This window comes from Condylostylus longicornis, unplaced genomic scaffold, assembly GCF_029603195.1.
Source record: "Condylostylus longicornis isolate FDR11 unplaced genomic scaffold, ASM2960319v2 ptg000072l, whole genome shotgun sequence".
Classification (NCBI taxonomy): Eukaryota; Metazoa; Arthropoda; class Insecta; order Diptera; family Dolichopodidae; genus Condylostylus; species Condylostylus longicornis.
Window position 1 is genome coordinate 1,540,905 of NW_026578040.1, and position 15,296 is coordinate 1,556,200.

General features: G+C 28.0%; 1 protein-coding gene across 6 annotated transcripts in view; it reads right to left on the bottom strand.

Moving 5' to 3' along the window:
- LOC129612407 (protein madd-4) overlaps positions 1–15,296 on the bottom strand; it is a 213,761-nt gene that overhangs the window by 125,765 nt on the left and 72,700 nt on the right. For all 6 annotated transcript variants that reach the window (XM_055525980.1, XM_055525978.1, XM_055525982.1 and 3 more), the window contains one exon: positions 3,601–3,682. In XM_055525980.1, coding sequence (XP_055381955.1) covers positions 3,601–3,660 — 60 coding nt within the window. In that variant the 5' untranslated portion in view covers positions 3,661–3,682. The remainder of the gene's footprint in view (positions 1–3,600; positions 3,683–15,296) is intronic.

The window sequence follows — 15,296 nt, forward strand, 5'->3', positions numbered from 1 at the left end:
ATTGAAAATAAAAAATACGAAAATGATATTTTAAAATTGATTGTGAATTACAACCCAAAAGAGAATACAGAAACAGCAATAGAAATGAAACTAATTTTGTCAGACGAACATCCGGTACAACAAGGTCCAAGAAGAGTGGCACCAGCAGAAAAAGTAATTATAGATAAGCAAGTAAACGAGTGGTTAGGCAAAGGCATTATCAGAGAGAACACATCAAATTTTTCAAGTTCAGTAGTGTTAGCAAATAAGAAAGATGGCACCAAAAGCCTGTGTATAGATTTCAGAGAGCTGAATAAAAAAATTATACGAGAGAGATTTCCTTTGCCATTGATCGATGATCAAATAAATGCATTGAGTTCTGCAAAAATATTTTCTACAATCAACCTGGAAAATGGGTTTTTTCATGTGCCGATAGAGGAAAGCAGTAAAAAATATACTTCATTTGTGAAATCGACTGGCCAATATGAGTTTAACAAGGCGCCGTTTGGTCTAAGTTCATCACCAGTAGTATTTCAGCGCTTTATAAACAACATTTTCAAAAATTTCATTAAAAAAGGGTATGTGCTTTTATATTTAGATGATATTATAATTTTAAGTAACACTTTTGAAGAATCGTACATTCGATTAAAAGATGTTTTAAACTTATGCGAGGAAAATAATTTAAAAATTAAATGGAAGAAATGTCAATTCATCAAGCAGCAAATCGAGTATTTGGGTTACATAATCGAAAATAGAACAATGAAGCCATCTTAAAACAAAATCATCGCTGTGTCAAAGTTCCCAGTTCCTAGATCAGTTAAAAATGTGCAAAGCTTTTTAGGTTTAACTGGCTATTTTCGAAAATTTATCAAAAAATATTCAATACTGGCGAAACCGTTGACTGACTTATTGAAGAAAGAAGCAAAATTTCATTTTGGTATTAAAGAAACTGAAGCATTCGAAACGTTAAAAAAATGTCTGACAGAACAACCGACATTAGCATTATACAAACAGTATGCAGAAACAGAGCTACATACAGACTCTTCTAAATGCTAAAAAAAATGATTTTGGTCAGTTTCAGCCAGTATACTACTACTCAAAAAAACTTCAAAAGCTGAAGAACTATATTGCAGTTTTGAATTAGAGGCATTGGCGATAGTTTACGCGCTCAAAAAATTAAGAGTTTATCTATTTGGAATACCTTTCAAAATCGTCACCGACTGCTCTGCGTTTAAGCAAGCGATGCAAAAAAAAAACATTCTACCAAGAATCGCAGGATGGGCAGCAGTCATTCAAGAATTTAGTTTCAAAATGGAACACAGAAGTAATAAAAAAATGCAGCACGCAGATGCTCTAAGCCGAAACCCAATAGTAATGGTGGTAAAAAATGAGTTTCTCGAGAGAGTACGTTTAGCACAAGATGAAGATAACGAGTTGAAGCCAATAAAAATAATTTTACAAACAAGTAACTAGAAAGATTTTATTCTAGAACATGGTATTCTTTTCAAACAGAAAAATGACGGTACAAAATTACTTTGCATCCCTCGAAAAATGGCAGATGATGTAATAAAAACCCATCATAATGGAGGACATTTTGGCACAAAGAAACTAGAAGAATTGATTACCAGAGAATATTTTATAGACAAATTAAAACAAAAACTCGAGAATTGTCGAAAAAATTGTGTTACCTGTATATTAGCTGACAGAAAATGCGGAAAACAAGAAGGATTTCTCCATCCCATACCAAAAAGCGAATATCCATTAGATACCTACCATATTGACCATTTGGGTCCTATGACGACAACAGCAAAAAAATATACCTATATTTTATCCGTGATAGATAGCTTCACAAAATTTTATTGGATATACCCAGTAAAAACACTTAGTGCAGCAGAGGTTATTAGTAAATTAGAGATTCAACAAGGTGTTTTTGGAAATCCTAAGATTATAATATCAGACCGTGGAGGAGCGTTTAGGTCAGAAGTTTTCAAAGAATATTGTGAAGCAGAAAATATAAAACTTCAACTTATAACTGCTGGAGTCCCACGAGGTAACGGCCAGGTTGAGAGAATAAATAGAGTCATCATAAACGTACTTAGAAAATTGACATTAAATAACCCAAGCAAATGGTATACTTATATAAATCAACTACAAAGATGTATAAATGGAACTTATCAAAGAGCAATTGGAAAATCACCATTCAAATTACTTACTGGAGTAAAAATGAAAAATACAAATGATATAAAACTAGCTGGAGCAGTAAACAAAGAAATACAATCAACATTTGAAGCAGATCGTGAAAAGCTAAGACAAGATGCGAGACAAAACATAAAGTATATCCAAGAAGAAAACCGTCGCACTTATAATAAAAATAGAAAAGAATCACACAAATATGATATTGGAGGTCTAGTCGCAATTAAGCGAAAACAATTTATTAATAATACAAAACTTTTTTCAAAATTTTTAGGTCCATACAAAATAGTCAAGCAAAATGCAAACGATAGATATGAAGTCGAAAAAATTGGAAATCAAGAAGGACCGAAAAGAACGACTACAAGTGCAGATTACACGAAACCATGGCAAAACAACATTTCCGAAGATACCGAAAATGAAGATTCTGACACTAATGATGAAAATATGCATTGAGACCAAGTCTACTTGTCCTACAGAAAATAAATAGCATTCGTTTCTACACAAAAACCGTTTTCGAGACGAAAACCTTTTTTCAGGATGGCCGAGTGTAGGATTTAACATGAGAACATTATATTATTTTCATACAAAAATTCACTCAATCTTGTTTTGAATTAATATTTAAAAGAAACTGTAAATTCTAAATTACTCTTTATAGAAATTAGTAACAATGTAAATTTTTCCTTCTTCTGCAATAGAGTTTCTTAGAGTCAAGACGTGTTTTTTTTTATTCAATTTATTTGCTCGAGCAACTTACTTCTAATTAAAAAGAAATAATAATTAAGAGCTATTAAATTTAAATTTTTATTAAGTAGTTCAAATTTAACTACAAAATCAATTAAATCAATTTAATTATAAGATAACAAAAACTGAATTTCTAAAAAATTGAAATAAAATAAAATAATTTAAAGAAATTTATTCCATAATAAAATTTAATATTGAATCCTACATGTATCTAGGAAATAGTTCAGCCAAATATTACAGGCGATGACTAGAATGTGACATTATACAACACTATCAGGTCAATAAAAATTAACAAAAATAAGACTTCTCTATGTTTACTTAATATGTTTACTTAATATGTTTACTTTTCTATGTTTAAAAGTAGAAATTAACTTGAAAAAATTTAATAAAAAAAACGCACGAAACTCCTGTCTTAAAGGTATATTACTAAAAATATAATTATCAAATTCGAAAAAAAAAATATTGCGTCATTGAAACTTCATTTATAACGAATTTCTCAAAGTCTTATTCAATAATTAATTATAAGGGCATATTTTTATAATTACCTTCATCATTTCAACTTAATCTAGTTTAAAATTAAAATTATTTTTAATGGATTTCAGCTTTAAAAATTACAATTCAAATTAAATAATGATTAGATTACTATAAAAATACTTATATATACATGTTCGCATTTGTCATACTTACTGCTAATACTGTTACTGTCCAGATGATAAAAAATTTGGCCTCCATATTAATTATCCACATTTTCTGAGAATCATGGTTTATTCTGAAAGGAAAATATGAAAAAAAATTTTTTTAACACCACAAATAAAAATAAATTTAGTAGCGTTTATAAAAAGCTTTTAAATAAATGCTATGCCACAAAAATAATATATGTTGATGAATACTGTAAATTTAATAAATGTGTCTGTGAATTTAACATTCTAAGAAAGTGAAAAACAACTGGAATATAAATATTAACAAGGTTGAAACAGAATTTATGTTAATATTTCTAAATACCCGCCGAGAAAGACTCTTAAAACGCAAAGATAAAGTAGGCATGGTCAAGACAAAACAATAACTGAACCATTAATAAAGAAACTTAAATATAATATTGTAAAAAAATATAATTCAATTGGCAATCAAGGAATTGCGTATATCCATATTAAATAAGTTGTTTAAAGATAGATTACTGGACTTACAAAATAAATTAAGAAGAATAAAAATTAATATATCAATAAAAACTTGTATAAAAAATACTACCTGTTCTGAAAAAAAAGAGGAAGTTCTCACAGACCTCCTGCATGTGTTTTTTTGCAATGCCACCTCAGCATTGTCGAATTAGGAGGCACTTAAGAAAGATGAATATGGAGGAGTTACTAAAACCTCAGTGCGAAAGATGGGTTACCTTCGGTGTTGGGATATTTGGTGGAATAAACTGTGCTAGCTTAACCAAAATACATTGCCATTTTATGATAAATTTCAAAAACTTGAGAGTGTAAAGGTGTAAAACCTTTAAAACTGTTTTTTTTTTTTCAAAGGTTCTTCAACGCTTTTTTGAAACGCAGCGATACCTAAAATGCATTTTGCAAAATCTTTTGAAATCTCAATGTAAAACTATAACCTAATATGCTAAATTTGTCATTAAAAATGCTAATATCCCAACACTGGTTACGTTGCTGTTAGAGTGTGCAGATTCGATCCCTAAGAGGCGACGGGTTCCGGGTGGTAAATTTCGTTTAAGTAATATATGCGCCATACCCAATATTTTGTCGTGGTTTTATAAAAGATTCTATTATGGTAAATCGAGGTCACTACTGTCACTTCAATACCACAAGTTTACATTTAACAATATAGCTGTTAATAAAATCAAAGTATGGTCTAAAAGTTCAAAAATACGCTGGATATGTATTCAATAAAGCAGTTTTAGATATTTACTTTGTGAGGTCCAGTTCAAAATAAGGGACATGATCGTATTTGAAATGTAAAATCCAAAGGTAAAAATCTCAAAGCATTTATTCATCAATATTTTATTTTTTTGTTTTCTATCGTTCCAGTTTCTGTTTCGATTTTTTTTTATCCTCTAAAGTAAATTCTACTTTAACCTAGAAATTAAGAAGTGTAGAATTTTTTTTTGTTTCTTTTCAAATTTTCGTAAAGAAAAATAGATTCCCTAAATTTTCGACTACAAGACATAATGTGAAAAAAAAAACCGCATTAAAAAAATATGTCATCAATCATTCTTAATCCATTTGAATTAACGGCTGGAGCTTATGGATATACAACATTAGCGGCAAACAAAATAAATACTATACGGTTGATATAAATAGAGTTTTCAATTAGAGAGAGATAATAAGTGGATGATAATGATTATAGCGATAAAGACATTGACGATGCCAATATTTCGTATACGTAAACTCTAGTTTGGAAAGAAGAATAAGAGAAAAAAAAAATTTAGAATTTTTGTTAAGCATAAATAAAGCTTGTCACTGCTTTTCATAGATTTTCTTCAGAAACTGCTAAATTAATTTGTTATTCTTTGATGAAAATTCGTTTTTTTCTTATTTGTGAAATTGTGTAATGTTTTATGGTTTTTTCAGACAAAAGATTTTCACTGGAAAATCTCTTAAGGGATTTTCATAATTCTTAGCGATTAATAGAATTTACAAAATAGAATAATTGGAATAATGTAGTTTGTTACTTATTATTTTTATTGCTTTTATATTTTGAAAATAGTTTAAGGGACTTTAATTTAATATCAAAAATGAAATACATTATAGAGTAAAAATATTTGGGAAGAAAGAATTGTAGGACGATATAAAGTAGTGGATGTATATGGGAATGTAATTCAGAAAAGTTTTTTGTTGTTTGGTTTTTCATATAGTTTCTGTGAGAGGTTGTAGTTTTCAAAGTTTAATTGAGTGCGAGTCAATTTGAATTGTCTTTTCTTCTTAGAGAATTGAGCCATACCCAATTGCAAATGAATTTAATGATTATCTGTACAAATTGCTAGTGGTATGTTCAGTCATAATATTGTTCGAAATAACTTGCATTTTTTTAGAACACTTAATGGTACTTATACAGGTTTTAGTTTTTTCGACTGTAGTGTTTCTGCAACCTATGAACTTCAATAATATCTTTCGGTCGGTGCAAAATACCTAGTAGGGTGGATATTTTGCACCGCTTCTGACCATATTGTGAAATGAAATTGTGAGCACTTGCATTAATCCTAATGCACTAAAAATACAAAAAGTAACGCCGATATTTCAGCATGGAAGAAAATTCGAAGCGACGAACTGTAATTTTTAAAATTTTTTTACAGAAAATTAGAGCAGGGTTCAATTTTTCATAGATTTTTTTATTATTATCAATATTTTTCTATATAATCAATAATGGATATGAATGGTACGCAGAATGCCCTGATCGATGTTGTTGAGATGTTATGTAATAGTCTATCCAGTTTTAAAATGGCCGCTAGTGTATTTATTGATTCGAAAAAGGCGTTTGACACTATTGATCATTAATTATTATTAAAAAGCTTTCTAATTGTGAATTTTCTATCACTTCGACAATTTTGATGCGAAGGTTTTTGACGAATCGGAGGCAATTTGAAAATTTTACAAACACGTAGAGATCTATTACAGTTATTGGTATTGACGTTTATCAGGGATCGGGCCCAATTTTATTCTTGATATTTATCAATGACATAATAAATAGCCAAAACTTGTATGATAATTGTTGAGATTATATATATATATATATATATGGAAATTGATAATGGTACTGGAAGGTGTAAGTGGAGTAAAATTTTTTGGCGCCACTTTTGATGAAAATTTAAAGAGGCGATTACAAATAGAAACAATAAATTGTAGAATTAATGTACTTAATGGAATTGTGTATAAATACAAAAATAATGTACCTTCTGATGTTCAAGTTGAAATGTATTATTAGATAATTCAATTTTATCCTATGGCACTAATGCCATCTATCCAGACGTACTTTACAGATATCTTTAATTTATTTAAATTAATTTTGAAAAACATTTTGAATTTGCCTTTATCTTACAGTACCCGTAATTTGTACTGCAGCCATCAAATTTTACCGATTGGTGGAATTTAACAGTTTCAGCAAATTATGATAATTTATTATAAGATCCAGAATGATGTGACTAATATTGGTTCTATACAAAGATTTTCTCACAATTTTAATACTAGGTTTAAGAATGGTGTAGGTAGAAGTTTACTGTCCCACCAAAGAACTTTTGTCAAAGGATTAGGTCTGGTGTACTTACCACAAAATTTAAAAAATTTTACATTTTTCGCAACTTTTAAAAGAGAAGTTAAAAAATATTTGACGACAAGAGAATACTTAAATAACATTATTAGTGCTGTATCAATGTATTTTATGTTTATAACACTATTTTACAATATATAATACGTAGGTAAATTTAGAAATAAATATATTTATATATATATATATAATTTATATTTATATATATACGCGTATCAGCTTCATGCATATTTTAATTATGATTAGTTTTGCTTTTTTTTTTGAATTATTATTTAATTATTAAATTTTGTTATGAAGTAATAAAAAATATGTATTGTGTCCGAAATATTTAAAATATGAGTACTATCGTTAGTCGAATTACATTAAGTCATTGACCAGTATTTGTTTATGTAAGTTTCTGTAATGCCAAACAGGCGATGAAACGACAAAATTGTATTCACTTATTATCTTTAGTTGTTATAAAATAAGAAGAGAAAAGAAATCTCATATGGTCAGTGCATAATCGACCTCAATGTATATTGTTTTTTATTGTAATTGTTGCAGAAGATTATGAAAATGAGTTTCAAACACATTTTTTCAATTTTAAGGACATTAGCAAGTTTTTAGTTAATGTACCCAGAAAAGTATAAATTTTTCTCTTAGAAGAATTCCTCTTTGTGCAACCCGAAAGTTAGTTGGGGTAACAACCAGAACTTAAATATCAAATTTCAAGAATTTCCAACAATCCGTTCCGTAGGTATGGTAAAAAACGTAAATTTAGCCCCAAGTTTGGTTTTCGAGCACTGATCATTCCGTAAATTTTATGTTTATTGTTTAAATATCCTGAATATAAGTATTAAATTTGAAGGAAATTGGTTGATTATATCTCTTTATGTATGCAAAAATGTAAAATCGGTACGCAAAAAGGTTCAGTACCCGAGAGTTGTTCAATCCGTGCCATAGCCGAAGTAAACTCATATATAAAGTTTCATGAAAGTCGGTTTTGCCGAACTTGAGATCCACGCGTGCACACACCACACCTACAGGTTGCCAAAAATATTTTATTTATATTTGTTTACTATGGAGAAATGCGTTTCCCCCGAAAACTCGATATGCAAAATTTGTTGCCATCACATAACTTACTTATTGTAAACAAACAAAATCGCATAAGATTTCAAAAACAAAAAAGTCAGCCAAAAGTCATTAATGCCTGCATAGAAAACGACCATGAGAGCATTTCACATAACTGTAAGCTAATTCATATTAGAGAATTGTAAGAGTGAATAGTATATACTATATCTATGTGTACTAATAACTACTCAATGCATTACAAAATTTGTTTTTGTAAATTTGTTTTAAATATGTACACCGATTCTAAATCATTTAATTCAGAATTGACATACATATAAGAATATAAGAATCGGTTAACATTCTGAAAATATCTATAATCTAAATACAATAGAAATTACAAAAAGCAATTTTTCTCTAGCATTACAAATCTGTGCCATTAAATATTCAAAAGAACGAATTTCGATATTGATATTTGAAGTTGTACCGTTTTAATCACCGCCGTAAGACGTGAATTAAAAATTTAGTCGATGTCTGGTTTATTTTAACAATTTTCTCTTTTTCAATTTAATATTTTTCCATTCGTCACATAAAAAGAAACTTTTTAACTATTTCAGTAATTTTAACTTTTATTGATTTCCAATTAAAAAACTATATTTAGCTTTATAATAACATTTTTAAAACAGTGTCAGGAATTTTAATTTTCCTGCCCTAAAAGTTCTTTTATATTGAATGTTAATTTGTGACTTTAAAAAAACAACCAATATTGTTACGAGTACTATGTACCCACAATGTGTGCAGAGCAGACCCACAGTCTATGTATGCGGAGCAATTTTTTTAAATGTTTTAAATATCATGAAAGTTTCCAACAAAAAGTAACGAGGAAACAATTAAATAAATCAATATAATAGCTCAATTAAAAAACATATTTTTGCGAAAATTGATTGCAACCAGAAAAAGCAAAAGAATTTATAAAAAAAGTTGTATGAAATCGAAAGAGAAAATTTGGAATATCCCGAACTTTATGATCATAAAAAAAATGTTGAAAAGGAAAAAAGAATCTTTTTTGCTTTGATGTTACAGCAATTATTTTGTTTAAACGATTTTAACAGTTTTTTAATTCCTCGTTTTCCCGATTCTGTTTTTTGTGTTATGTTTTTGTACTTGCCCCAATTATTGTTATAAGGGAAGTATTGTTTTAGATAAGAATATTACTCCTGGTGTTCTAAAAGTGTTTATCTAATAGACAATATTAGTAAAAGAAAATATTTCTAACGAAATTTTGTTACACTTCGGTATATCTCTGTACTTATTTATCATAAAAATGTTTATCTAAGCTTTATTTACAAGGGTCAAAATGTTGAAGCATTTTTCACTATACAATTGGAATTTGTAAGTACTATACCCAATGTGGTATAGTACTTACAAATTCCAATTGTATTACTTTAACAATTAACTAATTACGAAACAAAGTCATTTGGGTACTGAACCCCATCAAATGATTTTTTTTAGTATATCTTTTCCAATAATTTGCACAAGGATTACAGATTACATCCGATAAAGAGAGAAAAAACTGCAAGTACGAAAATTGGCACATTGTAAAGTCAATAAAATTCAGCTACGTGAGAATCATGGATCAAAATAAAAAAGTTTTAAATTGAACCATACATTTTTGTTACTTTTCAAAATTTGAATTTTGTTTTTATTTGACTTTTTATAAAACTGTTTCAATTTTAATTTTTAACGTAGTTTTTAATTTCAGCAAGTATTTATTATTTTTTGTGTTATTTAAATAAAATCGCTATTCTTATTTAAAAAAAAGGAAATTAATTCGCTTAAATTATGCACTTCTCATATGTAATAATTTAGAAAATTTCAATTTTTCCATATTTTTATAAACTTGTATTAGTGAGGTAATGGAAAAACAATTAAAAAAGGATATTTTTCTCATGCTCGTGCGAATTAAGTGCTATGTGCTGATTAGCACACTGTTCCATGAGTCCTCTTGATCTCAATTAGCACTTTTCCCTTTAATAAGTAAAAATACTGCGTTTAAAAACTATCTGTGCAGATGCTACATTTTTAAAATTAATTTCATTTATGTACGAATATGTTTAAAAAATTGCATACATTTAGGATGGTCAATGCAAGCAATTTTTGAAATCAAACAAAAATAAATTTAAATATCAATTGTCCGAGTCTTGAAAAAAAATTATATTTTTACCGACCGTATTGTGTAAACAATAGGTAGGTTATGTGTTGGCAACAAATTTTGCATATCGAGTTTTCGGTGGGAATACACTTCTCTATAGTAGGGAAGTGTAAATAAACTATTTTTAGCAACCTGCCGGTCTGTCGGTCTGTCGGTCTGTCCGTCAGTCGGTCTGTGTGTGCACGCGTGTATCTCAAGTTCGGCTGAACCGATTTTGATGAAATTTTATATGTAAGTTTGTTTCCACCATGGCACGGATCGATCAACTTTTGGTATATATCAGGCCTCGGGAACTGCACTTTTTAGCGGGCCTGTTTTACATTTTTCAACATTTTGAAGAAAATATTCAACCGATTTACTTGAAATTTTATATATAAGCTCAGCTCGACCGTCCGCAAAAATTCGTATGTTTTGGAAGAAATCAGGCATCGGCAACTCGACGTTTACTACGGGCCAAATATACATTTTTGTGTATATAAAGAGAAATAATCAACCGATTTCATTGAAATTTAATATATGAACTCCTCGTATTAAAGCAATGAACATATAAAATTTTTGGAAAGATCAGGGCTCGAAAACGGGTTTACGGGCCGATTTTACATTTTTCACCATTTTGAAGAAAATATTCAACCGATTTACTTGAAATTTCATAATAAGCTTTGCTCGATCATACGCAAAAATTCCTAACTTTTGGAAGAAATCAGGCATCAGCAACTGGGCGTTTACTACGGGCCAAATATACATTTTTGTGAATATAAAGAGAAATAATCTTGAAATTTGATATTTGAGTTCTGGTTTATACCGAAACTAACTGGCGAGCATTTCAGGGAATTCGGGTAGCACAAAGCGAAACTCTACTAAGAGCCAAATTTACATTTTTCTAAGTATGTTAACTATAAGCTTACTAATGTCCTAATAATTGGAAAGAAGTATTTAACAGACATTTTTATAATATTCTGTAACACTTTCATTTAACTAGACAATACACAATGCGGTCGGTTATGTGCTGACCACATCAGATTTTTTAATAGTATGGCCTTTATAGTTAGCTTTAGTTAGCTGCTACGCTACTTTTCTGCGCTTGCAAAATTTAAAAAGTATCTAAAATTTAATGTAAATAATAATTCTTTAATTTAATTCTTATAGGAAGCTTCACAATGAAAAATGTTTTGTTAGCTGAACTATGTGAAATGCCAAAACCTTTTTATCAAATCAAAACGCAACAATTTTTTTCCCCCGAATTTTTCAAAATTTTTGCATTTTCTTTCTTTTACTCGTAATTATATATTTATAGTTAATTATAAATTAATTAAACATAAAGTTAAGTGGAAATGAAAATACTTTTGGTTTCAAAAGGAAATTGTAATTGCTTATCCTTAAAAGGATAAAGCATTGATTTCAATCATTATTACCATTATTAGATATTTTTTTATTATTTTTGAAGATTAAGTGTATGGAAATTTGACGATTGTAAGAAATAATCGAACTGAAAAGAAATTTTCCCATTTTATGTTGTAAGGAGAGAAATTCATTAAAATTAATTAATGATAACGGAAACTTTCTTTAAGTATTTAAATGGTACTTTTTGTTGTACCTGTTCGAAAAAATTTAATTTTATTTTAATTTAATAGCTTATCTTCGAAAATTTTTAAGTATATTTATTTAACACAATTGGTCTACAAATATGAGGTTTCCAATTTAATAGAATTGTTGAAAATCTTTCATTTAACCAAAAGTTGATAGTTTTTTGTATATTTATATTATAGTACTATACTTATGAAGTTAATCAAGAAAAACCTATCAAATTGTTATTAAAACCGAAAAAAATGTGGGGTGTCACATAACCATATGTAATAACTATGTCATAAATTACCAGTTATATGTTAAAAGGCGTATTCTAATTACCAGTTTTCATTACCAGTTTTTTCCTTCGGTTAAGAGATTACATGTAACATTACATACTATGTTGAAGTATGTGTGTTTTATTGGAAGTTCAACTATATTTTATTTGGCTTTTTGTATACTTATAAGGTAGATATTACATATAATTCTACACTAGACTGACTCTTTTTGTGCCAGACGTAAGTGATTAATAAAATGGTAAAATCAAAAAAAAATGTAATGTCCTTTTTAATGTTTCATAGTTTACTGGTTAAATAATAACACGTTGTTTGCGTTGTTCTTAATTACTTTTTCTATTATTTTATGGTATATCACACAGTTAATATTATTATATAAATTTTTCTACAAAGTGCGATAGTTAACACATTGAAACATTTTGAAAATTTGTGTTATTTTTAATTGAATGCAATAATATTTAAAAAAAAACTCAGAAATTCCCTCTTTAATAGCAAAAAATTATCTAAGAAAGGAAATTATACAAAAGGTACCAAAAAACTGATATTCCAAATTTCATTACTCCTTCAATTATTTTTAAACTATCATGAACTATACAATAATTAATGTGCTTTACAATAACTAACGTTAAACTAAATAAAGATTTTGTTTCAAGGTGGGAATAACTGGAATTTTATAAGTAGTGTGCAATGTAATATTATTTCTGGGAATCTATATATAAAAATTTACATACAATTAAATTCCACAATTAGATCGAATAAAATAATAAAAAGCTTGTCGCATTTTAAATCCTTGTGAAACCAATTAATAAAATGAAATCATCTTTATTCTATAACAGTACAAATATTATTTCTACAAAAAATGCATTTAATTTAAAAGTAAGCGACTTTACTAAAAATTAAGAGTTCTTGTCGTAGCTCTTCAGTAATAAATATTTTTGGAATCGTGAGGTTCGCAAAGAAATTGATTTTGAAATTTTGGCGATACTAACGCTAAGAGTTCGAAAACAAGTTTGAAAAATAAATTTTGAAACTATAATTATGTGAATGAAAGGTTAAACTTCACAATTAAATCGAATAAAATCATAAATTGATGTAACAGTTTAGTTGATCAAATGTGCGCGCAACGATTCTACAATCAACCAGTAATTGCAAAATTAAAAACTGCAGTTCTTTTTGAGACCTTAGAATATACTCATATTCAAATATAACCAAAACAAATTGTTTTAAAATTGAAGGAAGCATAAATTTAAGTGAAATCATTGCACGTCCTTCTTGTATTTCTGATAATTATACATTCTTAATTTTGAACTGAATAATAATGCAGACGATTTCATTATATCATATTTGAGCAACGATGTTTTGAATAAGTTATTGTACACTTTGCATTTAGTTATAATAATTCTTTTACGGGTATTTAAAGGTAAAATTGTTCTAACCATAATTCGCGAATGCACGTTTCACAAAAAATAATTATTCTTTAGAGACAAATTACCTTTTTTTCTGTGACAAGACTAAAGAGCAATTGAAAGCTTTCATACTAAAATGAACAATAACGATAAAAAAATCTTTCCTGAAATAATAATTTGCGTGTTATTTTTCCCTGTTAAATTTTAGTAATGAAATTGTACGACGCTAAATTTTTAGCTCAACATAAATTGCTATAATTATAAAGTCATAAAAAGATCTTGTTAATTTTAATTTTAGCATGACATTATCCTTAAATCTTATTAGATGTTTTTTTTCTGTATTAGCATAATTAATAAAAAAAATTTAAATTGTGTACTTTTTTTTGCTCGAAATTATTTTTCCAAATATTTTCTCAACGTAAATAATAAATTTCAGATCCTTAAAGAAGAAAAGAGAAAAAACAGGATATTTATATGTCGAGTTAGAAAGAGACTAAATAAACTTTTAAATTTTAATTTAATATGTCTATGTTTTAGTGTTATTATCCTTTATAAAATAAGGATAAAAAGGAGAAAATGATTTGCTAATAATATGCCAACAATTTTCGATCCAATTTTCTATAAATTTTTTTTTGCCTCGTTTTATCTCTAAATACTATAAAAACTTTAATTTTATCACCCTAAACATGCCAAGAATCTATAAATAGCGAAAAGCAAAACAACAAGAAAAGCTTTTTTTCTATAAAAAAATATTTACTAACATAATTATTTTGTTGCCTTTATATTAGTGTGTATATGTGAATACGTAAAGTATGTACTTATTTTCGTATGGCTGTGGAAAACCGTTCTTGCTGTAACACAAAATATCTACTTATGTAGGTTCATTATAAATACATATTTGAAGGCTTATATATATACTATTTATGAATGTTCGTGTGCATGAAAGCAACATAATAATTGAAGCTTTGTTTGCATAATATCAAAATCATTTTCTTTTATTGTCATTTTAGTAGCAGCAGAATTCGGATATGTCTGGCTGGCTATAATGCACTTATTTTAAAGCATATGTGAATGTGTTTAGGGATGTACCATGTACATGTATTTGTTGTGTAATGTCAGCCTAATTTTTTTAAAAATAATGTATAATGTTGAGACTTGCATGTTAAAGCAAAATTTGAGTTATTGTACTGTATTCAAAGTGTTGAGAGTGATTGATTATTTTAGAAGATATAAAATATAGTAATCTAAGCAAAGGCAATAAATCTGATGTGGTCAGCACATAACCGATTGCAAGGTATGTCTAGTTTGCATGAGATTAGAAAAATTATCCTCCTTCAAAATTCAAAGGTTCAGTTCCTAAGACTTGACATATCTCAAAAGTTATTCCAACTTTCCCATCCTAGAACAAACAGACATTCATCTAAAAATACTCTTTTTACGCTTCCCTAACATGAGGAATTACATATCCACTCGACGTGCAAAATTTGGTTATTGAAAATTATTAACTTTAAAATTTTTTTTCAATTATTTCAATTTGAAAAATTATTTTGTAAATCTGTGTACATAATACTTACTATTTTTCATTTT